Consider the following 21,400-nt stretch of genomic DNA (forward strand, 5'->3'; position numbering starts at 1 on the left):
TTATTATTATTATTATTATTATTATTATTATTATTATTATTATTATTATGCTGTCCTTCAGAGGTACTTACTACCTACCTACTACGTAGGTATGTATGTTATGTAGGAACCGTTCGGTCGGTTATTATTGCTAGTTCTTGTTCCATATAGGTAAGACCCACCTTAATATCTATTATACATTTATATAAGTGCGTGACAGGGAGGAGCATTGGGATAAAAGAAGGGAAGCAAGAAGTTCGTAATGCGAGTGAAAGCAAAGGGAGAGGTATACAAGAACTAGGTTCATCTCTAACTCCTAATTATAAGCCTTTGAGGTATGAAAACAGTCGACAAGGAAAAAAAGGAAAACTAGAAGAAAAAGAGCAAACAGAAGCAGAAGAAGGAGAAGTAGGAGGAGCATTGGGAGCATTGGGATAAAAGAAGGGAAGCAAGAAGTTCGTAATGCGAGTAAAAGCAAAGGGAGAGGTATACAAGGACTAGGTTCATCTCTAACTCCTATTATAAGCCTTTGATGTATGAAAACAGTCGACAAGGAAAAAAAGGAAAACTAGAAGAAAAAGAGCAAACAGAAGCAGAAGAAGGAGAAGTAGAAAATATTTAAAAAATAAAGATCAAGAAAAGCAGTTGAACGGAAATATTCATATTAGGTACTTTATTACTAATGTTTGTGTTTCATTTTTACGTGAGACTACACACTATGCAGGAAGGGGGACAAATAGGGCTCCTTGGTTAACCCCAATTAAAATTTGCTTTAAAACACACTTTCCACTTTCTGCTGTTTTACCTCGAAAGTATAATTGTTGTAATTTAAACTGAAGTTTAACCCAAAATCCCAATCGAAAGTCTCAATAGGTTTCACGAAAAAGTTACGCCATCATTTATGCTTATATAGATACAGGAAGAAAGACCCTTTATTAAGCTCTGGTTATACATACAAAATTTCCATATGTATTGGATTGTATTGAGTATGTTTGTCAAAATTCGAAAACGAGAAAATAAATACCCAAGTTCTAGATATTTTCTACGCCTACATCATGCGTCCTACACAGTATTACAACTGTACGAGTAGGATTGTATGGTTTAGAAAGGTCGGTAAGGAAAGTGAAGAAAAAAAAAAAAAAAAAAAAAAAAAAAAAAACACAAAAAAAAAAAAAAAAAGAAAAAAAAAATTAGGTACTTATATAGATACAGGAAGTAAGGCCCTTTATTGAGCTTTGGTTATACATTATACATACATAATTTCCATATGTACCTATTGGATTGTATTGAGTATGTTTGTCAAAATTCGAAAAAGAGAAAATAAATACCTACCCAAGTTCTAGATATTTTCTACGCCTACATCATGCGTCCTACACAGTATTACAACTACACGAGTAGGATTGTATGGTTTAGAAAGGTCGGTAAGGAAAGTGAAAAAAAAAACAACCGAAGAAGAAGAAGAAGAAGAAGAAGAAGAAGAAGAAGAAGAAGAAGAAGAAGAGGAAGAAGAAGAAAAATATGGAAAATTGAGAAAAGGCTCTGTTCATCTACTCTCTTTCTTCATTTCTCTCTCTCTCTCTCTCTTCACACCTTACATTTGACTCCAGTATTCCTGGGGCTGGGGGTGGGGGTGTTCTGTATTTTAAACTGGTGACAAATTAAAAGGGAGCGACTAACTAGAACTCAAAAAGAAAACTTCGCCACGATATAAAACAGAAAGACACAAAATGAAACGACTCAAATAATGAAAAGAAAAAGGAAAAAAAAAAAAAGAAGGAAAAAGGATATTTAAATTTGTTCTCACTCCCTACTTCTTATTTCCTTTTGCCTCTCCTTTCTCCCTCCATCTTTCTTTCTTTTTTTCTTTCGTTTCTTTTTTCTTAAATAGATTTTTAATTCATTCCCTTATTAAATACGATGTTCACGATTTTCCCTGGCATTAATATCTTTCTTTCTTTTTTTTTCTTTCGTTTCTTTTTTCTTAAATAGATTTTTAATTCATTCCCTTATTAAATACGATGTTCACGATTTTCCCTGGCATTAATAGGTTCCGTCAACGAAGGAGAAGAAGTAATAAAATAGGTTACTTCCTATTACCGGGAAAAATATCAAATTTAGGTTACCTATGTACCTACCTACCTACCTGCAGTTTCTTTGAGGTTACTTTTTACTTTCTATTACCTTTACGTATAGGGAACCTATACAAGGTAATGAGAAAGTATTGCAATCGGTCCAAATTTTCAAAATTCATGTAGAAACGCACTTTGGGCTTCTGTAGATCAAGCGAAGATGGATAAAAATCCGAAAATAGTTAACATAGAGTCAACATTGGGTTAAGACTTGGGGGGTGAATCGTTTATGAAGTAGGCGGCGCGGCAGAGCGGTGCTTCGCTTTTAATTTAATCGATCTCGTTTTGCTTCCAGGAAATCAAGTCCAACTCGACACACCTGTACTTGAGGTCTGTTAACTTAAAATCTACTACGTACGTAACGTACGTACTACAGGTTTAAATGGGAAAAAGTAGAAAGTTGTGAACAAAATATCTCAAGAACGGTTTGTCGTAGAGAATGAAATTTGGTATGCTATCCCGGTATGGTCCAAGGACGCGACTGTAACAATTTGGTAAAAATCGGATCATCCCATCCAGATATTAACCAAAGTACGGTATGCTATCCCGGTATGGTCCAAGGACGCGACTGTAACAATTTGGTAAAAATCGGATAGTCACCCATCCAGATATCATGTATGCTATCCCGGTATGGTCCAAGGACGCGACTGTAACAATTTGGTAAAAATCGGATAATCACCCATCCAGATATTACCATAGTAATTGTTACTTAACCTTCATTTCGTGGAAAATGTTGAAAAGGTTGTGAACAAAATATCTCAAGAACGGTTTGTCGTAAAGTGATAAAATTTGGTGTGCTATCCCGGTATGGTCCAAGGACGCGACTGTAACAATTTGGTAAAAATCGGATAGTCACCCATCCTGATATTATCCAAAGTCATTGTTGCTTAACCCTTATTTCGTATAAACGGTAAGAGACATCGAAAACATTTGGTCATTCGGATGTGAATATTCTAATCTGTATGTTAGGTACCTATGCATAGTTTTATAATAAATAGACTCACAGATTCAAAGAACAGATCTACTGTTATCAAAAACTACCATCTCTGCTTTACGGGAACAAGAAAATGAAGTTGTTCTTCTTCCTATCCCTGTCATACTGAAATCAACTCGTATCCTCTGGCTCTACATATTCTAAATTCTAATTTCAGAACTAGTTTAAATCAAATCCATCACAACTTCCCCTCTCCCCTCTCATCCTATGTAGTCATATTTCTCAACTCAAGTTTAGTGAAAGTGTCAACTCAAACTTTTCCCACACAAGTTTTCCCTCTGGCGGAAAACTTTGTTAATTACCTACCACATCTATCTACCTAGTCTAGGGAACTGTTCTGGAAACAAACCAGGTATGCACGCTATCACATCTATCTACCTAGTCTATTTCCATTCTATTCTAGGGAACTGTTCTGGAATCAAACCAGGTATGCACGCTACCACGCTACCTACCAGTCTATTTCCATTCTATTCTAGGGAACTGTACTGGAAGCTAACCAGGTATGCACGTGGAGATTATTATTTGATTTCCTAATTTTGAAACTTACTCCCCCAAACCCTAATCCTTTCTAACATCTTGACATCAATTCTTGCTTTTCTTGCTTTCATTTTGTGATCAAAGTTAAAGTCACTTAGTTTGAGCAATCTAATTGATCAATCTTAATCCAAAGTCTAATAGCAGCCGATTAGATTGGCCTAATCTAATTGGATTAGCTTTAATATTAAAGTGTAGCTCGGACCCCCGGGAATGATTTCATATCCGAAGGGCTTCTTCTGGTACTGTGTGTATACCTGGGTTTTTTTTATTACAAATGCTTTATTCCATATACCTACATAATTATTATGGAGATTCGACATTGAACAATGAAAATGAAACTGATGGGGGAAAGTTGTCTTCTGTTCTATTGTTATTGGCAAGTTTACCATCAGGTTTCTTGAATTTACCCAAGGCTAGTAGTAAACACCTGACTAAATATTTTAGGCACAGTTCCTGATTTATGGTCTACCATGGATGGCACAATATGGCACATACATACATTAGTAATAATGTTTTTGTGTTTCATTTTTACGTGAAACTACACACCATGCAGAAAGGGGGACAAATAAGGCTCCTTGGTTAACCCCTATTAAAATTTGCTTTAAAACACACTTTCCACTTTCTGCTCTTTTACCTCGAAAGTATAATAAAATTGTTGTAATTTAAACTGAAGTTTAACCCAAAATCCCAATCGAAAGTCTCAATAGGTTTCACGAAAAAGTTACGCCATCATTTATGTAGGTTTCATATATATATCTATTTCTTCCTCGACTGACCCCCTCTTGCCCTATTTTTGGTTTCAGAAATGTCCTCTCTAGTCCTGGAGAAGGTGATTGTACCGTTTATCAAGAAGGTTGGTGATAGCGCCATATTAGAGTGCCGGTTTGATCTGGAAGGGGATCGCCTCTATTCAGTAAAGTGGTACAAGGAGAATGAAGAGTTCTATCGATATACACCTGTTAGTCCTCGCACTGTACAGACATGGAGGGTAGCTGGTACCAAAGTTGATGTAAGTCATTCATGCTGCTCACCGCTAGGTCAACACTTTTTCATGTAGAAACGCACTTTGGGCTTCTGTAGATCAAGCGAAGATGGATAAAAATCCGAAAATGGTTAACATAGAGTCAACATGGGGTTAAGACTTGGGGGGTGAATCGTTTATGAAGTAGGCGGCGCGGCAGAGCGGTGCTTCGGTTTTAATTTAATCGATCTCGTTTTGCTTCCAGGAAATCAAGTCCAACTCGACACACCTGTACTTGAGGTCTGTTAACTTAAAATCTACAGCACTGTACAGATGTGAAGTATCAGCAGAGAAGCCAGCCTTTGTCTCCAAACTAGCTGGAGGTCATATGAATGTCATACGTAAGTTACTAGTTTGTTTCGATTTACAGCATTAGCCAGTCACTCACGGTGAGATCGTCTGTCAGACAGTCGAAATGTGTGTGACTTATAAAGCCTCGGATCTAGAGGTCTCAGGCTTTTTCCGCCACACATGATCCGACTAGGTCTGACAGATGATCTGAGCGTGGTTCATCTATCTACATTCTACATAATTATACTTCTTTTTGACATGTGGGACTGTGCGAGGTTGCCCTTTATCTGCTCAAATCATATTACCAGACTTTTAATGCCATTTATACTTCATTTTGACATGTGAGACTGTGCGAGGTTGCCCTTTATCTGCTCAAATCATATTACCAGACTTTTAATGCCTCACTTTTTTGTTGGAATTTTAACCAGCTCAGCTCCTGGTTCAGAGAATTTATAACAAATCCACTTTAAGGCATTGCATTTCGCCTTCCTAATAAGCGTACAACCGGCACTGAATGAAAAGGAGTCATTAAAAAAAGTAGGTACAGAGTTAAATTACAAAAGTGGCGCTCGTATAGTGGATGAGAGAGAGGTAGAGATGAAGGGAAGGGAGATAGGGGAGGTAGGAGAGGTAGGGATTTTTATAAAACGTGTAAGTACCTTCCTCCTATTTTCCAAAAGCTCAGGCTCGGTGGTGGTGAGCATTGGAAAGTACAGAGTTAAATTACAAAAGTGGCGCTCGTATAGTGGAAGAGAGAGAGGTAGAGATGAAGGGAAGGGAAAGAGGAGAGGTAGGAGAGGTAGGGATTTTTATAAAACGTGTAAGTACCTTCCTCCTATTTTCCAAAAGCTCAGGCTCGGTGGTGGTGAGCATTGTTTGACAAATTATACACTTGTTGTCAAATGCAGTATATAGTAGAGGCTGACATTTATAACATAATTTATACATGCTACCTAACCCTCACCCTCACTCGTAATTGTGGTTAGGCCTGTGTCCTCTAATAGCCTAATAGGGGCTTTATAGGTGACCAGTGGCGTGGGATGAGGCAGTGCACTACCATATTTGATGTTTGGGGGACTTGAGATTTCATGGTAATCTCTCAGCATCTGTAGGCACTTGGGCAGTGAGAGTGAGGATTCAACAAAGTGAGTTGTGAGTTTCTCTACATTGTGTGTTTGTTTCGCAATAACTTCCGATTGGTTTGTCCGATTTTTATGACATTTGGCAACCATGGGAATTTATTATTTAGGGTACCACCCGAAGGTATTTTTCGTAGCACATCTTGGATCCGATAAGGTTCATAATATGGTTCTAAAGACGAATCCTCATGCATTTTCTTGTGAAACAAAGTTCTAGTTTTAGTAATTGTCTCTCATATTGATGATTCAGGATATATTATGTACTTAGTATCATAGTGTGTGTTGGGGATATCAGAGATAGATTACATACGGCTGTCTGTAATGTGTGGGATGGAAATGAGAGTTTGAGAAAATGAGATGAAAAAAAAGGGAAGAAAACCTTGATTAGAAAATTTATTCATAGAAATTCTTTTACTTTTTTAATTCAGATACCTATCTACCCATAATTACTACGATTCAGTCAGATTTTACCATTTTCTAGTTAAGACAGCCCAAAGATTGCAATAATTCCAATAATCACTGAACTCTGAAGTTAAGTTCATGTGTGCGTGTGGTTGGTATCTGAACAGTTTACAAAAATTAGAGCAATATCAGCAGGCAGAAAACTAGAGGATATTAGACCTCTTTCACATTATTCCACTCTCTATTTTGTTCTGATTATTTTGAACTCTTCCTTTACTTCTCTAGTTCGTTTTCTCTTCCTCCTCCTTCTTTTCCTCTTTCTCCTCCTCCTCCTTCTTCTTCTCCTCCTCCTTCTCCCTTTAGTCTTTCTTCTCCTCCTTCTCCTTTTAGTCCTCCTTCTTCTTCTTCTCCTCCTCGTCCACCTCCAAATCTCAGAAGAATATCGTTGTTCCCCGTTTGTTCTTATTCTTATCTTTCCTGTCACCTAACTTTTCCCATATCTGACCTCTCTCCTTTGTACAATAGTAAATATTTTATCTACCTTTATGATATAAATGGGGTGTTTAGTGTTCCTGTTTTGACGGGTTGATATTTAGAATGGTATGGTAGCTGTAGTGTCTAGTGTAGTGATACCAACTATATGTGCATGGTAACCATATCCAATTTCTAATCTCTAAACTTTGCAGTTGGTAGTTATAAGTACAAAATTTAGAACATATATAAGACGACCTGCAAAGATGAAATGACTTAAGAATCAGCCGGGATCATTTTTTGCTTCGTACAAGAGACTCGCCACAGGCTTTTAAAAGGTACCAAAAAGGCCATTGTAGTAAATAATGGTCCAGCATTTATAAATAATAATGTACCTTTTCTCATTTAAAACTACCGATACTCTTAGCCATCCTGTATTTTACACTGAACAGGTAAGTATACCGTATACACACTGTATGACAATATGGAACAATAAAACAGGAACAAATAAGGTACCTTTTCTCATTTAAAACTACCGATACTCTTAGCCATCCTGTATTTTACACTGAACAGGTAAGTATACCGTATACACACTGTATGTGGTCTACCTTGAAAAAAGTAATTAAGTTATCCCTTCCAATCTCAATGAATACCAGAATAGAACTGGGGAAACTATAAACCCAACCCCGTGTTAAAATAAAAAGGTTAGAAGAGGAAAAATACTTCAATCGAGAGAATAGGGACCTGAGCACGAATATCATAATACCTATGCCTATCTGTAATTATTATTATTATTATTATGCTGTTCTTCAGAGGTACTTACTACCTACCTACTTACGTATGTTATGTAGGAACCGTTCGGTTATTATTGCTAGTTCTTGTTCCATATAGGTAAGACCCACCTTAATATCTATTATACATTTATACAAATGCGTGACAGGGAGGAGCAATAGGAAGGGAAGCAAGAAGTTCGTAATGCGAGTGAAAGCAAAGGGAGAGGTATACAAGGAATAGGTTCATCTCTAACTCCTAATTATACCTAAGCCTTTGAGGTATGAAAACAGTCGACAAGGAAAAAAAGGAAAACTAGAAGAAAAAGAGCAAACAGAAGCAGAAGAAGGAGAAGTATGACTATAATAATAGTTACTCTTTACAGACGCTCTCGAGGATAGCTCTCAATCAACTCCTGTTCAGTAGTGTTCCGTCAATCCTCCTTTTTGGGATCTACGTGTCCTAAGCTTTAACTTTATACTAGAGGGAGGATGTAGGGGGGGGGGAGAAGAAGAAGACGAAGAAAGAGAAGAGATGGATGAAAAGGAAGGGAATAGAAAGGAGGAGAAGAAGAAAGAGCAGGATGGAAAGGTGAAGGAGGACGAGAAGGAAGTTGGAGAAGGAGGAAAAGGAGAAGGAAGAGGAGAAGTACTTCCTATCCTAAATTCAAGAGAATTACAGGTGAGGAAGAGAAGGAAGAGGAGGGGAGGATGAAAGTTTTTCCAATGAATTGACAGAAAACTTTTCGGCACTATCTTATCAGAAAAGAGATCCTTACCTAATTCTAAAATAAATGAGGTTAAAATTCTATTGAGTTTTTCTGGGGAAAATAATAAATAAAATAACAAGAACCTCTTCCTGTAAAATAACTCATTTGAGCTTTTTTCCCTGTAATGATAAAAAGCTCTTAGCTTATCTTCTTAACCCTCTCCTTGCTTTTACCAGTTTGTTTTGAGTGTTTTGATATTTACAGGGATGTCATTTTTGAAAACAAAAATAAATGAAAGCTCAGAAGCAAATCAGGTTAGGTAAAGCACCAGAGTAGTAGATAGTAGAGTTAGATCTTTACCGAGTGTGTGTAGGTATAGGTGTACCCTTTGTGGTCTAAACCTAATCTACCACCGAGTAAACTATATTGTTATTGGAACAAAAAGTCGGGTACAATCACCCGTGTGTTTTCATTTCAAAATGGTGACAAGTTAGCCACACTTTTTCTGATAAAAAAAAGCGTGTGAGTAGGTGTCTAAAGTACTTGAGTATATCATAGAGACGATTGAGAGAGAGAGAGAGAGAGAGAAAACAGGAAGAGGGAGGGAAGAAGAGAAAGAGCTCCTCTCTAGGTAGAATTAGAATGGGCAAGAAAAAAAGGAAAATGTTTAAAAAAAAAAGGTTAGGCACTTCAATCGAGAGAATAGGGACCTGAGCACGAATATCATAATATGCCTATCTGTAATTATTATTATGGAGCTTTATTTCTCATATAATATGGTACATAGTAAGTTTCCAATTATGGGCTATTAATAGCAGACATAATTGTTGTTCATGATGTTGTTGCTTTGATGTGAAGTTAATGTGAGAGGAATCTTCTTAGCAGGCGACAGTTCTCAAGTAAGACAGATTTTTGAATTTTGTGGACGAGATATTGTGGCAGGTCAATCTTTTTCTCTCTCTCTCTCTCTCTCTCTCTCTCTCTCTCTTTCTTTCTTTCTTTCTCTCTCTATCTCTTTTCCTCTCTCTCTCTTTCTTTCTCTATCTCTCTCTCTCTCTGTCTCTCATATTGATGATTGATATATTATGTACTTGGTATCATAGTGTGTGTTGGGGATATCAGAGATAGATTACATACGGCTGTGTGTAATGTGTGGGATGGAAATGAGAGTTTGAGAAAATGAGATGAAAAAAAAAAGGGAAGAAAACCTTGATTAGAAAATTTATTAATAGAAGTAGTTCTTTTACTTCTTTAATTCAGGTACCTATCTACCTATGATTCTTTCTTTCTCTATCTCTTTCTCTCTCTCTCTGTCTCTCATATTGATGATTCAGGATATATTATGTACTTGGTATCATAGTGTGTGTTGGGGATATCAGAGATAGATTACATACATACTTAGTATCATAGTGTGTGTGGGGGATATCAGAGATAGATTACATACGGCTGTGTGTAATGTGTGGGATGGAAATGAGAGTTTGAGAAAATGAGATAAAAAAAGGGAAGAAAACCTTGATTAGAAAATTTATTAATAGAAGTAGTTCTTTTACTTCTTTAATTCAGGTACCTATCTACCTATGATTACTACGATTCAGTCAGATTTTACCATTTTCTAGTTAAGACAGCCCAAAGAGTGCAATAATTCCAATAATCACTGTACTCTGAAGTTAAGTTCATGTGCGTGTGGTTGGTAGCTGAACGGTTTACAAAAATCTGAGCAATATCAACAGGCAGAAAACTAGAGGACATTAGACTGGTGATAACCTCTTTCACATTATTCCACTCTCTATTTTGTTCTGATTATTTTGAACTCTTCCTTTACTTCTCTAGTTCGTTTTCTCTTCCTCCTCCTTCTTCTTGTTCTCCTTCTTCTCCTTCTCCTCCTCCTTCTCCCTTTAGTCTTTCTCCTCCTCCTCCTTTTAGTCCTCCTCCTCCTTCTTCTTCTTCTTCTCCTCCTCGTCCACCTCCAAATCTCAGAAGAATATCGTTGTTCCCCGTTTGTTCTTATTCTTATCTTTCCTGTCACCTCCTCCTCCTTCTTCTTGTTCTTCTCCTCCTTCTTCTTCTTCTCCTCCTCCTTCTCCCTTTAGTCTTTCTTCTCCTCCTCCTCCTCCTTTTAGTCCTCCTTCTTCTTCTCCTCCTCCTCCTTCTTTTAGTCCTCCTCCTTCTTCTCCTCCTCGTCCACCTCCAAATCTCAGAAGAATATCGTTGTTCCCCGTTTGTTCTTATTCTTATCTTTCCTGTCACCTAAATTTTCCCATATCTGACCTCTCTCCTTTGTGCAATAGTAAATATTTTATCTACCTTTATGATAAAAATGGGGTGTTTAGTGTTCCTGTTTTGACGGGTTGGTATTTAGAATGGTATGGTAGCTGTAGTGTCTAGTGTAGTGATACCAACTATGTGCATGGTAACCATATCCAATTTCTAATCTCTAAACCTTGCAGTTCGTAGCTAGAAGTATAAAATTTAGAACAGATATAACGACCTGCAAAGATAAAATGACTTGGGAATCAGCCGGGATCATTTTTTGATGCTTCGTACAAGAGACTCGCCACAGGTTTTTAAAAGGTACCAAAAAGGCCATTGTAGTAAATAGTGGTCCAGCATTTATAAATAAGAATAGAATAGAATAATAATAATAATAATAATAATAAGGTTTATTTAGTTTCTTCATATATCTCATCGTGTTCCTAGGAAATCTTTCATTGATAACTATTTTCGGTATGTCCTGAGAGAGGAAAAAAAAAGGACATTCAATATTCGGTTCAAATAAACTGATAGCTGATGATTCCACACCGGAAATCTAAAAGAAAGAAGTAAAAGGAGAAACAAAATGAGGGAAAGGAGGAAGAAAGAATAAAGGTTAGAAGATAAATTCCATGTAAAACAAATACAAATGAAGACCAACTTGAGAATTTAGATCTCTTGACTCTCTTGCTTTTGAACGCTAGAATTTGTATATAGGTAGTGTAGGTATTTTGTTCCTTTGCTTTTGTTCCTGATTGATTTAAAGTTCGTTGGTTGACCAGATTTTTTCCAATAACCTATGAGCAGAAAAAAAACGTCAAGATTACGAAGAAGATTTTTTTTTTTCCTTTTTTTCCCTTGTTCTACATAATTATAATACCATACCTAGGTATATGTAGAATAGGTATGAAAGGGTATGAGACACACTCCCGTCATCATTTTCAAGTTGCGTATGAAACCTACCAATATGTATGAGACATACAAAACCTCTCTCCCATTCATTCTCTCCTTCTTCATCCTCTCTCCCATTCCACCTCTAAGTTCTCTTCTTCCTTGGCTTCTCTTCAATTTCTTCTTTCTCTCTTCCTCATTTTCTACTATTTCCTTCCCTTCTCTTTTCATCTTCTATTCCAGTGTACATGTGAAACCTCTCGGAAGAATTTAATATATAATTCATTTAAACCTCGACTCCTAATGTGTACGAGAGAATAGGGTCGCGAGCCCACAATGTGTGTCCCTACACCCCATAGTACCACTATAGGAATGCGGTCAATCTGTGGTGTCGGGCGAAGTGGACCGGTTTGTTGAGGAATCCATTTATGGAAGTATGTGAATATTTTTATTCTACTATAGGTATTTTAAGAGAAAAATTGATTTGAAATTTACTTTTTATAACACTTTACTTTTTAATGAGGACTTTCCTTTTTTCATGACGATGACGTTCCAAAACGGTCTAGATTTAACGCAGCTAAATTCTCGAAGCGGTCAATCTGTGGTGTCGGGCGAAGTGGACCGGTTTGTTGAGGAATCCATTTATGGAATTAAGTATGTGAATATTTTTATTCTACTATAGGTATTTTGAGAGAAAAATTGATTTGAAATTAACACTTTACTTTTTAATGAGGACTTTCCTTTTTTCATGACGATGACGTTCCAAAACGGTCTAGATTTAACGCAGCTAAATTCTCGAAATGGATCTATGTCACCACTATTGTTTTCATGAATACCTACTAGTTTTTCATATCATGCTAAAGGCCTAGGAAACTATTTGACATACTGATGTCCGGTAAATGTGTCCGGTAATGAGGTCCTCTACCCTATTCAACTCTTACTCTTTATATCTCTGGTTTAGGACGCGTAATTTTCAAAAATAAGAGTGAACTTTAACGCAGCTAAATTCTCGAAATGGATCTATGTCACCACTATTGTTTTCATGAATACCTACAAGTTTTCATATCATGCTAAAGGCCTAGGAAACCATTTGACATACTGATGTCCGGTAATGAGGTCCTCTACCCTATTCAACTCTTACTCTTTATATCTCTGGTTTAGGACGCGTAATTTTCAAAAATAAGAGTGAATGCTCTCTCTCTCTCCCCCCACCGTCAGAAACAAGTTTGTTTGAAAAGATAGAGAGAGAGCGAGAGAGCGAGAGAGAGAGAGAGAGAGAGAGAGAGAGAGAGAGAGAGAGAGAGAGAGAGAGAGAGAGCTCTCTCCCCACCGTCAGAAACAAGTTTGTTTGAAAAGATAGAGAGAGAGCGAGAGAGAGAGAGAGAGGGAGGGGGAGCAAGTGAAAGAGGAGGAAAATAAGTGAGACGGGTAAAATCAAGTAAAAGGGATTGGAGAAAATCGAAGAAAATACAAAATTAATTCGTAACATAGGTACCTACTAGGTAGGTATTAAGGTAAAGTTACACCAAGCGCGCATTGTTTGCAAACGTTTGCAAATGTTCACAAACCTTTGCAAACAGTGCGCGCTTGGTGTAACATTAACCTGAAAAACCGACAGCAGCCGGATCAACTCCGCGCACACACGAACGCTGTTTGCAAGCCAATGTTTGTGGAAAAATGTTTGCAAACAATGCGCGCTTGGTGTAACATTACCTTTAGGTACAAGGTTTTGAGGTTCAGTACAAGGGTACGAGACTACGTACGAGTAGGTATCAGGCAAGGGTTTGGTATTAAAGGCCTCTAAAGTTTTTCTTGTAATAATTATTACATTATAGTGTGAAGGCTATGATTATATTACCGGTGTCCTTTCAGTCCATAGGGCTTGTATTTTCAAACTATCATGGATTTTACAGCGGATGTGTGGATTTCTGATTCTAAAAGTAACGCTGAAAGAAAACCACTTAGGTAGCGTGGGGCAAAGGTTCGCACTTTTCTTTCTGTGATTTTTGTATTTTTGCTCGTTTAACTTCTGTAAAGGTTTCAAGTTGATATCTATCACCGTTTTCTCAAAAAGTGTCTGCGTACCTTTACCCCACTGCGTACCTTTGCCCCACCATACCCTACATTCTGACTGTCAGACATTTCTGGACGTGCCAGATGGCATGTGTGGCGAAAAAATCTTCCGACTTCTATGTCTTTCAGATGGTCTGAAGTCGGAAGCTTTTTCGGCCACAAGGTGAGCTGACAGTCCTCGGTGGGAGAAGCCTAGGTCTGTCAGACAGTCTGAGCGTGAATGGTCGGCCTTTGGGTCTGATCAAGGGTAAACGAATGGGGTGGATAAAAGGTTAATCACATGAAGATACATAGGGTAGGTAAGCTAAATATAGTCACTGGAACTCAAAGGTCAGCAAGCGCGTGACACTAATTGCCTAATTGCCCCTTCAGTTTTGTTACACTATTAAGCTGCAACATGGCGAACTTGGAAAAAATATCATCCCCACCCTCAATCCCAAGGTTTTTAATAACGTTCAAACACTTTCCCTTCATAATAGGAGAGGCTTGACTTTAAACTTTATCAAACGCATAGCTCCTTTCTTTCTGAACTTTCTCTAATGTGTTGCCCATAGAAAAACTTTGGTACAGGATTTGAGTATTAGGTATTGAAAAATAAATGTCTGAAATTACTATAATTATGTGGATTAGGTAATAATACTCGGTTACTATTAACGTCATTTAAAGTTTTGAAATAGCTCCCTAATAATTTAGGCATTTTGTTACACGATCGTTATTAGGTTTTTTAAATTTTTAATAAAGTAATAGCTTATGAAAAAATGTGGCACGAACTTTAATGTTTCTACAGAGTACAAAGACAGAATGTCCAAAAGCTTTTGTTTGGGCTTTCGTTTCAATACCTACTTTCAATGCTTTCTGATGTACAAAATACAGAGTGATAGCTTTGTTCTGTTCGGTTAGCGTATGTCCAATACAATACACAGAGTGTAACAAGGGTTGGTTCTGTTCTGTTTGATTTCAGTTAGTCCTCTGAAAGCTCCTGAGATCCAAGGCACAGACTACCAGTACAGTATAGGACAAGATCTGGATCTGAACTGTACATCAGCCAAATCTTATCCTGCCCAAACATTGCGCTGGTATATCAATGATGAACTGGTGAGTATGATTCTTTATAGCTAAATCCCCTTCAGGGATGAGCTATTCATTTTTTTTTTATTTTCAATTTTTTTTCTTAGAGCTTTTTTTTTACTGATTGCATTTTAGACAAAAAGAAGGACGGAGAGGAAGGGAGAGAGAGAGATAGATAGATAGATAGATAGAGAGAGAGATAGAGAGAGAGAAAAAAAAGAGATAGGTAGTTACCGAACTCTTGACAGTTTTAGAGGACTGTAATACAAATACATTGTACTTTATCGAGGCCTTTAATATTGTACAACCTATAGGCAACGGTTAATAAATAAATAACAACTCTCTTACCTCACAACTTTGAAAGAGAGTGAGAAAAAGAAGGAAAAGAAAAGTAAAGAGGAGGAGAAGAAGAAGAAAAAGAAGAAGAAGAAGAAGAAGAAGAAGAAGAAGAAGAAGAAGAAGAAGAAGAAGAAGAAAGAAGAAATAGAGATATAGAGGAAAGGTCAAAATGTCCAGTGCTAATGCTACAGGTTTGGTTGTGTATGGAAGAGTATAGGTACCCTATGTTATGTAATGTTAGAGGTATACCTGTATACATATTATGTAGAGAGTTATATTTATTACACCTATTAAAAGTCCCAGGTCTGTAATTTTTCTCTCTCTCCTCTCAGTGTGAGTCTTTTTATTTTTTTTCTTCCCTTTTTAGTTTTTTTCGTCTATTACTTTGAGTTGAGGGTGAGGGGTGGCTTAGTACCATGAGAACAAAAAAAATCCAAGAATCATCTCTGGAATTTACAGACTCAATACTTTGAATTCCAAGAATTTTGGAAGCTTTGTACGTTCAGATTTAACGAGAAATACTCTTTTTTTCTCCCCCTTGAAGACGCTTCAACACTAACGGTAGGTCATTCGCTCCGAAAGAAATAATCTTTGATCTTTGAATCATCTCACTTTTACGAAAACTAGAAATATGTAAATGTAAAATTATAGGTACCTATGTAGATAGTTTTTTATACAAATTATCAGGCAAACCTATGTAATGTAGGTAGGTGTAGGTATTTTTTTCCATATTTGGTATTGATATTGACTAAGAATTGAACCTGAAAGACAGAAGGAGAAACATTATCTTTTTTGTCCGAATGTAAGGATGTGTCGATAGAGGGAACCACGGAGGACCAGGGAGGGATATGTTTGTCATAAGGGGCGAACTCGCTTGAGTCGATATTAGCAATAAAATCCGTGATTTCTCTCGCCCGCATTAACAAAGGTTTTGGAGTGTTAGGATGGTTAGCAAAGTCGTAATTTCTATTGAAAAATTCATTGTGAATAGGATTCATATGACAGCTACCGATTTTGGACACATAGTTCATTATCATTTTCGACCGTCTAAGGGACAATGGCATAATGCCTGATTCAACGTAAAGGCTAGGGACAGGGCTGGATCTAAGAGCACCAGTGGCGATTCTAATACCAGCATGATGGACAGGGTTTAACTTCTGAAGGATATATTCTTTAGCTGAGCCATAGATTACACTCCCGTAGTCAAAAATAGGCATAACGTATGACTTGTAAAAGGTGATAAGATTTTCCCGTCTGACACCATACCGTTTATTACAAACCATTTTCAGAACGTTTAGAGCCGCCGAAGCACGATTTTTAAGGTGGTTGATATGGAGTGACCAGTTTAGCTTAGAATCCCAATATAGTCCTAGGAATTTTACGTGATCAACGAATTTGAGCTGGACACCGTTATAAAATAAAGGGGGACAAGTGGGATTGCGTTTTCTAGAGAAGTTAATGCAGGCGGACTTAGTAGGATCGGTGGAAAAAATGAGACCATTCCTGGTGGACCATTTATGTACTTCATTCAAAGTGTTTTGAATACGGGCTTGTAAGCCATCTATATCCTTGCCCCTGGCTATGATCAGGAAGTCATCAATAAACAAAAGCCGCCGCAAGGGAACTTTTACAATATCAAGGATGTCATTAATAAAGACTATAAAAAGCAACGGACTCAAGGAGGACCCTTGGACTATCCCGTTCTCAAGGGGATGACTGTTAGATAGTGAACCATTGCATTTAACTTTTATGGTCCTGTTTTTCAAAAAATTACTTAAGTATTGTAGCATGTATCCGTCTATACCAAATTCCTTAAGTGTCTTAATAATCTTAAAACGCCAGGTCATATCAAAGGCCTTAAGGCCATCGAGTAGGAGGGCAATTGTGTACTCCTTTTTGGACAACCCCTGAGCCACCTCTTTTTCGAGGTATGCCAAATTATCGATGGTGGATCTTTTAAACCTTCCACCAGATTGAAAAGGATTAATTGAGCACTTTTTTTCAAGTATCCAGAATAGCCTTTTATTGGTCATCTTCTCGAAAATTTTACTAGAACAGTTAAGGAGCGATATTGGCCTATAACTAGAGGGTACCAGTCGGTCTTTACCGGGTTTTAGGAGAGGGACGATAAGAGCTTCGCCCCAACTTTTAGGGAACTTACCTTTCGTCCAAAGATAGTTGTAAAAATCCAGTATTTTTTCGAGTGCACAATTAGGGAGTTCCTTTAACAAAACAAAAGATATACCATCGGGTCCAGCTGCCTTAGAAGTACACGAATGGAGGACTAGAAACATTTCCTGAAAAGTGAAAAGGCAATTATAATCGCCCACACAACTGAAGTCGATCTGGACTGGCGTGCTTTCGCATGAATTCTTATGGACTAAAAAATCCTGCTCGTAATTAGCATCCGATGAAACAGCTGAAAAGTGGGCGGCTAATGTGTTCGCAATGGAAGGAGTGTCAAAAATTAGCTGATTGGGATTATTACTATCGTGAAGGGCATTGATGATTCTTGGGCTATATTTGCCACGGAGTTTACCCATTTTGTGAAACATTTCACCGGAACTTAGTGACTGGTCGATAGATCCAACAAAGTTCGTCCAACTCTGTTGTCTTTTCGACTTGATAGTTTTTCTGGCGATAGCTCTTGATTTCATGAATGCTATTTTGTTGTCGATTGTTGGGCAACGTCGCACGGCACGAAGATGCTTCCTTCTTTCCTTAATGACTTTTTTGACGTCATCATCCCACCAGGGAACTGGGAGTTTGTTAACAGGAATGACTTTTTCAGGAATAGCAAGTTCAGCCGCGCGGAGAATATTATCGTTCATAACAGTAAGGATAGCGTCAACGTCCAAACGGTCGTTATCAAAGTCGATTTCAAAAGTAAAATTAATATTGGATTTGTACAATTCCCAATTTGCCTTGTCGTAATTCCAAATTTTTTGCGATGGAGAAGAAATGTTCGAGACATTGGGAAGCGAGTTTTCAAAGGACAAAGAAATTGGGAAATGGTCAGAAAAATGTAGATCATCTATGACATTCCATCTTAAATCTGGAAAGATTGAAGAAGACGAAAAGGCAAGGTCAATAGATGAATGAGAAAGATGAGAAAGGTTGAAGTGGGTGGCGTCCCCAGTATTCAAAAGATGGACATTATTATGACACAAAATGAATTTTTCCACTTCTTTACCTTTCACATCAAGGCGGTGGTCACCCCATAATGGGTTGTGGGCATTAAAGTCGCCCACAAAAATAAAAGGAACAGGGAGTTGTCTTTTTATATTAGACAGATCTGCTTCAGAATATTGTAACTGAGGAGGGAGATAGACGTTACAAACGCACAACGGCTGTGCTAAGTCAGGTAATTTGACCTGCACAGCAACACATTGTAAGTTTGTAACAATGTTAATTTCTTTGGAATGGCATGAATTCCTTACAAATATGCACACGCCCCCGCAAGCGATGCTGCCGTCAAGATAATCATGACGGTATAAGTCGAATTGTTTTAGCTTGGGATTTTTGGTAGGGGACAGATGGGACTCTTGGACACAAATAATAAGAGGTTTCAATTTTTTAACGACACACTGTAACTCGTTTAGATGATTAGTAAGACCGTTAATATTCCACTGAATAAAAAAATCTTTCATTGATAACTATTTTCGGTATGTCCTGAGAGAGGAAGAAAAAAAAGAAAAAAAAAAAAAACATTCAATATTCGGTTCAAATAAACTGATAGCTGATGATTCCACACCGGAAATCAAAAAGAAAGAAGTAAAAGGAGAAACAAAATGAGGGAAAGGAGGAAGAAAGAATAAAGGTTAGAAGATAAATTCCATGTAAAACAAATACCCAGACAGGGTGACATACTTATATCTCGATTTTTTTTTTTTTTTTTTTTTTTTTTTTTTTTTTTCTTTTTTTTTTTTTTTGCTATTGGATGATGGCCATTTCTCAATGTTTGGTTTTATAGACTTTAATTTGTTTCCATTGGGCACACTGTTCCATGAGGACTGCCAATTTCTTTGGACAATTTTTTTTATTAATGGTTTATAATCGCTGGCGGAGCATAATTTTAGTGGTGGGAAAGAAGGACTTGGATTCTTGGCGGCAACATCTACCGCCTCATTCCCAGAGATACCACAATGAGATGGGCACCACATAAAGGATATCTCCTTTCCACAAGCTACTAGGTCTAACCAGGTACTGTATATTTTGGACAGCAAGGCATTATTACAACTTTTGCTGGTAATAGCTTGGAGTGAGCTCATCGAGTCAGTAACCAATAGGAACTTCGTAGAAGGGAGATATTTCAGGTTCTGTAGACAAAGGAGAATGGCCATGAGTTCAGCCGAGAAAACCGAATTAACTACATTGAGCCTGAATGAGTTGACATTTTTATTGATCGTGTAAGCGCAGCTTGTAGAGTTTTCTGTTTTGGAACCATCGGTGAAACATAGAATCCGATCGTGGTATTTGGTATTGATATTAACTAAGAATTGAACCTGAAAGACAGAAGGAGAAACATTATCTTTTTTGCCCGAATGTAAGGATGTGTCGATAGAGGGAACCACGGAGGACCAGGGAGGGATATGTTTGTCATAAGGGGCGAACTCGCTTGAGTCGATATTAGCAATAAAATCCGTGATTTCTCTCGCCCGCATTAACAAAGGTTTTGGAGTGTTAGGATGATTAGCAAAGTCGTAATTTCTATTGAAAAATTCATTGTGAATGGGATTCCTATGACAGCTACCGATTTTGGACACATAGTTCATTATCATTTTCGACCGTCTAAGGGACAATGGCATAATGCCTGATTCTACATAAAGGCTAGGGACAGGGCTAGATCTGTGAGTGAGTAAGAAGAAGGTAAGGTAAGAGATGAGGAGGGGACAAGAAAAGGGTTTAATGAAGAAATAGGGAGAGGGGAAAAGAAAGGAGAAGATGGGGGAATATCAGTTATCAGATTGTGACAGATCCATGTTCTCGTTAGGATCTGCAGAGGGAGGAGAAGTATTGGAGTTGTGCTCTTTCATAAGATTTGAAATTGTCTTGCATAGATTTTTCAATCTGTTTTTAATTTTAATTTCCATAGACTGCTCAGTTACAATTTTCTCAAGCACTTCGACTACAGATTGGGGGCTCATATCATAATTGTCGTTAATAATGTCCAATTTACGTTTTGGGGGTTCATATCATAATTGTCGTTAATAATGTCCAATTTACGTTTATTAGGTGTACCTTTCAGTTCATGAATCAAATCGATGAAGACATGAGGGTCGAAAGACGGTTCATGTTTCTCGATAAGGGGGCAAATTGGTTCCAGATCGTTCGCTTGGACGCAAACTTTTTTCTCACAGTCCTGGGGAGGGGGGGATTGGGCAAGCGACCGCTTCTTCCCCTTGTCAGTTTCAACAGTATTGTTATCATTCAGATTTTTGTTCATTTCCTGAGAAGACATTTCAATAAAAGCCTCAGTTTCCATGGAGGCGCCACTGACATCGCAGGGTTCTGTGACATCGGTTGAAACGCCAGCGGGTGTTTCACTTTCGGGAGAGATAGTAGGAGTCAAAATCGCATCAACTGGCGCGGGGGCCGGAGAGGAAACAACCACCTCCATCAAGGGAGGTAATCATTTCCTGAGAAGACATTTCAATAAAAGCCTCAGTTTCCATGGAGGCGCCACTGACATCACAGGGTTCTGTGACATCGGTTGAAACGCCAACGGGTGTATCACTTTCGGGAGAGATAGTAGGAGTCAAAATCGCATCAACTGGCGCGGGGGCCGGAGAGGAAACAACCACCTCCATCAAGGGAGGTATCGCCGTGGTAGGAGTGCGGCTCGCAAATGCTGGTAAGAAGGAGCAGGTGGGTTCGTCTCTCCTTTGGTCGCCGGCTTGGGATCCATCAGATTGAGTGTCTATATTGATCTTGAGACGTTCTTGGGCGGATGTTTTCTCGACAGGGCAGTTCTTGCTAATGTGACCTTCGGCGTTACAGTTAAAACATTTTACCCTGTCAATGACAATAAAAATCTTATAGGTCATGTTCTCGTGGTACAGGTTGAAAGATGCGGGAAGATCTTCTACGTCTTCAACCAGTACGGTTCTGCGAAAGCCAATTAAATGACCAAAACGTTCGTTCCGAGAACCTAAATTGACAAATTTCATATCGGAAACGACCTTGGTATACTTGGTCAGCTCATTGATTAGCATAGAGTCCGACATGCCAGGCTCCGTGTTACATAAAAAGATCTTATGACCATTATCAATAAGCTTCCTAACAGTCAGCACTTTGCCATCGATCACAATCTGAGGATTAGTCTCATAGAATTTC

The 21,400-nt window shown here is 38.0% G+C and overlaps 1 protein-coding gene across 1 annotated transcript; it reads left to right on the plus strand.

Moving 5' to 3' along the window:
* Positions 1-1,342: 1,342 nt before the first annotated feature.
* LOC103518967 lies at positions 1,343-15,623 on the plus strand. The gene is made up of 5 exons (XM_026830612.1): positions 1,343-1,400; positions 4,443-4,648; positions 4,866-5,001; positions 14,619-14,752; positions 15,609-15,623. The coding sequence occupies exons 1-5, from the start codon at positions 1,343-1,345 to the stop codon at positions 15,621-15,623; spliced, it is 549 nt and encodes a 182-aa protein (XP_026686413.1).
* The last annotated feature ends 5,777 nt before the right edge of the window (positions 15,624-21,400 follow it).

This window comes from Diaphorina citri, unplaced genomic scaffold (genome assembly GCF_000475195.1).
Source record: "Diaphorina citri unplaced genomic scaffold, Diaci psyllid genome assembly version 1.1 scaffold2459, whole genome shotgun sequence".
Taxonomy (NCBI): Eukaryota; Metazoa; Arthropoda; class Insecta; order Hemiptera; family Psyllidae; genus Diaphorina; species Diaphorina citri.

Excerpts from the sequence above, each read along its gene's own strand:
- LOC103518967 (XM_026830612.1), top strand. The coding sequence starts at position 1,343 with ATGCGTCCTACACAGTATTACAACTACACGAGTAGGATTGTATGGTTT. Across the intron at positions 1,401-4,442 it reads TGTATGGTTTAGAAAGGTCG|AAATGTCCTCTCTAGTCCTG; the intron begins GTAAGGAAAGTG and ends TTTTGGTTTCAG. Across the intron at positions 5,002-14,618 it reads AGGTCATATGAATGTCATAC|TTAGTCCTCTGAAAGCTCCT; the intron begins GTAAGTTACTAG and ends GTTTGATTTCAG.